The sequence below is a fragment of the Vollenhovia emeryi genome, unplaced genomic scaffold (assembly GCF_000949405.1).
Source record: "Vollenhovia emeryi isolate VEMERY1.0 unplaced genomic scaffold, V.emery_V1.0 DF942525.1, whole genome shotgun sequence".
Lineage (NCBI taxonomy): Eukaryota > Metazoa > Arthropoda > Insecta > Hymenoptera > Formicidae > Vollenhovia > Vollenhovia emeryi.
In genome coordinates, this window is record NW_011963841.1 from 1 (window position 1) to 3,715 (window position 3,715).

General features: G+C 41.7%; 2 protein-coding genes across 2 annotated transcripts; both read right to left on the reverse strand.

Moving 5' to 3' along the window:
- Positions 1 to 25: 25 nt before the first annotated feature.
- On the reverse strand, positions 26 to 982 carry LOC105568508 (the record flags this gene model as incomplete). Its single annotated transcript, XM_012024228.1, has 1 exon — positions 26 to 982. A coding segment is annotated over exon 1 (957 nt), but the record flags the coding sequence as incomplete, so codon positions are not given.
- A 198-nt stretch (positions 983 to 1,180) lies between these two features.
- Positions 1,181 to 2,693, reverse strand: LOC105568515. Its single transcript, XM_012024241.1, has 3 exons — positions 2,595 to 2,693; positions 2,134 to 2,521; positions 1,181 to 2,061 (listed from the first exon to the last, which is right to left on the reverse strand). The coding sequence occupies exons 1-3, from the start codon at positions 2,691 to 2,693 to the stop codon at positions 1,181 to 1,183; spliced, it is 1,368 nt and encodes a 455-aa protein (XP_011879631.1).
- Positions 2,694 to 3,715: the final 1,022 nt, after the last annotated feature.

Sequence of the window (3,715 nt, forward strand, 5' to 3'; positions counted from 1 at the left end):
CCCGAGTTAGAATCCCCCTATATACCCTACTAACGACATTCTCGTCGTCAAGTATCCTCAAGATATGAACCACAAGCTTTGTTAAAATGATGGCACTGGAGAGTTCAAGCCGTGGAATCGTGAGTCGCTTTAAGGGTGCAACTTTGGTTTTTGATGCGATTAGGTTGGTAGTCACGCTTCCATCTTCATTGGTGGTTCGCAGGTAAACACTTGCCGCCATGGCGTGTTGTGAAGCGTCACAAAATCCATGAATTTCCACTGTACTATTGGCTTGGCCTCCAAGCCATCGTGGGAAGTTAAATTGAGGCATGTCTTTCAGTGCTGTAAGGAAATTATTCCACTTTGTTGCTGCATTGACCGGCAGAAGATCATCCCAGCTCAATCGAAGGGTCCACAATTCTTGCATGAAAATCTTTGCGGTGATCGTGATAGGAGACAGTAATCCTATAGGATCGAACAAGGTGGATATGGTAGATAGGACTGTTCGCTTTGTTAAAACCTTTGTGGGAGGAAATTTTAATGTGAATTGAAATGTGTCGGTTGACGGTTGCCAACACAATCCTAGAGCGTGAACAATTGCATTATCCTCAATTTGGAAGTTCGTAGAAGTTATTTGATATTCCTTCGGAATTGATGTTAAAACGGCAGAATGATTACTTATCCATTTCTGTAGTCGAAAACCGCCCGCCATGCAGAGATGATTTAGTTGATGGGCTATCTCTTGAGCCTTATCGATGGTATCGACTCCTCCAAATATATCATCTACATATCTGCCTCTTTTTAACGAAGGAACGGCCAGAGGAAATTTCTCTCCTTCGTCTTCTATCAATTGCTGCAATGTCCGGAGAGATAAAAATGGCGAACAAACTAACCCATAGGTAACAGTAGTTAATTCGTACGTAACGAGATTGTTGTCTGGATTGATCCACAGGATCCGTTGGTATTTCCAGTCGTCAGGATGTACCTTAATTTGCCTATACATCTTCTCGATGTCACAAACAAATACATAGAAAAACTTTCGAAACCAGATAAGGATGTCCAATAGATTGGTATGAAGTTTGGCTCCAGTATGCAATATATCATTCAAAGAGCATCCCGATGTAGTGCGACTGGATCCGTTAAAAACCACCCGTAGCTTCGTGGTAAGGCTATGATCTCGCAGAACACCATGGTGTGGAAGTTAGTAGGCATGACAAGGTTCTTGTTGGGACTCGGGAACTAACTGCATATGTTGTAATCGTTCATACTCGGAAATAAATTCGAAGTATGCTTGCGCATAATTTGAATTAGTTGTAAATTTTCGCGACAAATGATTCATTATACGAAAAGCTTTAGATCGAGATTCTCCTAATTGAGTACTGGATTGTTTGAATGGCAATCTTACCACGTATCGTCCATGAGAGTCGCGCGTACAGGTCGATTGGAAATGGGTTTCGCATTCCTGTTCATCCACTGACAAAGATGACGTGTTGAGAGACGGAATTTCCTCTAATTGCCAGAAGCGATGAAGAAGATTATATAAGTCTTCGTTGACTGACACGTGATAGCTGTATCCGCTAGTGGTAGCTCTATTTAAACTCGTTGGTCCGGAAATAATCCAGCCAAGTTTGGTTAATTGAGCAATGGGTGTGTTGGGAGGCCCTTTTTTGATTTTACGTTGAATTATGTGTCCATATATGTCAGCTCCAAGAATTATATCGACGGCTCGCGGCGACAGAAACTCTGGATCTGCCAACTGCAATCCTTCTAAGTGCGGCCATGAAGGTGACTCAATTTTTCCCGATGGAATGGAAGTTGTTAATTTTCGTAAGACGTGCGCTTGACACGAGAATTCATGTGAATTGTCGAAATGAGCTCTCAATGTTAAGCGAACTATTCCTTTAGTTCGGTAGGAATTTTGAGCTCCGATTCCAATTAATGGAATCGACGAATGACTTCGGGGAAGATGAAGTCGTTGTACAACTCTTTCGGAAATTAACGAAACCTCTGAGCCTTGATCAATGAGCGCTCTGATTGTAGTGGTTTCCTCATTGGGCGTCACAATTACTACCGTAGCAGTCGCTAGTAGCACGCAGGATGAAGCGTTTAGTCAACTGGAATTCAATGAATGTTTATCTCCCTGTTTAGAAGAACTAGCAGCCGATTCAGTTGTCTTTGCATCCTCTTTCTTTGACGTAGTGGGCTGAGATTTATCTGTATGAATGGAAGTGTGGTGCTTAGACCCACATTTGAAACAACGTTTTGTAACACGGCAAGCAGAGATTTTATGTGTTCCGAGGCAATTATAACACAGCTTTTTCCTTTTAACCAGCTCGATTCGTTGTGGTGTAGATTTAGTTACGTATTGAGGACAGGAGGCAATATAATGGTTATCTGAACAGAGAAGGCAGGCCTTCGAATTATGAGGAGCAACATCCCTTGATTTTCCATTATAATGTGCCTTAACCGGATTTTGAGGTGCATTAGAAGTAAGTTTGCCCGTGCGAGATTTCTCAAAGGCTTGAAGAGATAAGTCTGGTAACTAAAAATTCACTAAATTGTTTCCACGTGGGCAAATCTTTCGAGGATCCTAAGTAGTGCTCCCATGCTTTTACCGTTTCTGCATCTAGGCGTTGGACAGTAATAAAAACTAGAAAATCATCCCACGTGCTTACAGGTCGTTCCAGGGTTTCCAACGTTCTATAAATTTGCATAACGCTAGTACAAGTGTTCCAATTCGTTGGCGGATTCTTTAGACATGCGTTTTAAAGTAAGCAAGGACTGGAGGGCAGCGTTAACTAATAAGCGCTTGTTTTCATAGAAAGATATGAGCGCGTCCCATGCCTTTTGAAAATTATCTGCCGTTAACATGGTATTTTTCAGTAAGTGAGCTGCGGATCCAATAAGACTCATTTTTAAATATTGTAACTTTTCCACCGAAGTCAGTGTGGGATGATTTAAAATGAGAGAACAGAACAAGTCCTTAAACGAAAGCCACTCGGAGGGCGAGCCATTAAATTTTGGGATATCAATCCGGGGAAGACGCGTGTGGTGATAAACAGTAGTAATGTTGGACGAATTTTGAGCAATGGATTGAGATGAGGATGATCTTGGTATCTCTGTCGAATCCATTTCAAGCAATGAATTCATTTTCTCTAAAGATTCGAGATACTCTTCATAAGTCTGATGAAATATCTTGTCGGTAAAATACGAATGACCCTGTATAGTCAACCTATCGTCGCAAGTCAAAGTAGAAATCGCAACGTTGATAGCATCATTAGTAATGGAGAATTTCTCCCAGTCGTCTTTAAGTGCCGAAATGCGAGTATGCACTCTTTGAGGGGTGATATTAGACAATCCTACTCTTTTCAGATTCTCATATGCATCATTCCCTATCAATTCCATGGTCGCGACTTGCTGATCTAAACGATTCTCAATATGACTAAGCCTCATTTTGCCTACTTAATCCGGCTCGAAGGACAATAAAATGTTTGAGGCGTAAAAGCAAGAGCAAATTATCGCTGATATCCAAGGAGGCAAGTTGAGGGGAAATAAAGGAAAGCGCAAATTCTATATAGAATTAACATTAACTTATATAATCTATCACGAGACACGGTAGTGTCTCGCGCCAAGTATAAGCGACTAAGTATAAGCGACAAGCCTAACCACGCGCGCGACACCGACCGTGTAAGTTTACGCGAGTACACGAGTTGACGGGCCCTCAGAATTTCAGATC

Bases quoted from the DNA above. Each gene is read 5' to 3' on its own strand.
- LOC105568515 (XM_012024241.1), bottom strand. From the start codon at position 2,693: ATGCAAATTTATAGAACGTTGGAAACCCTGGAACGACCTGTAAGCACG. The intron at 2,522-2,594 runs GTAAAAGCATGG...GTGAATTTTTAG, and splicing joins AACGCCTAGATGCAGAAACG to TTACCAGACTTATCTCTTCA. The intron at 2,062-2,133 runs GTTCTTCTAAAC...GCGTGCTACTAG, and splicing joins GACAACTGAATCGGCTGCTA to CGACTGCTACGGTAGTAATT.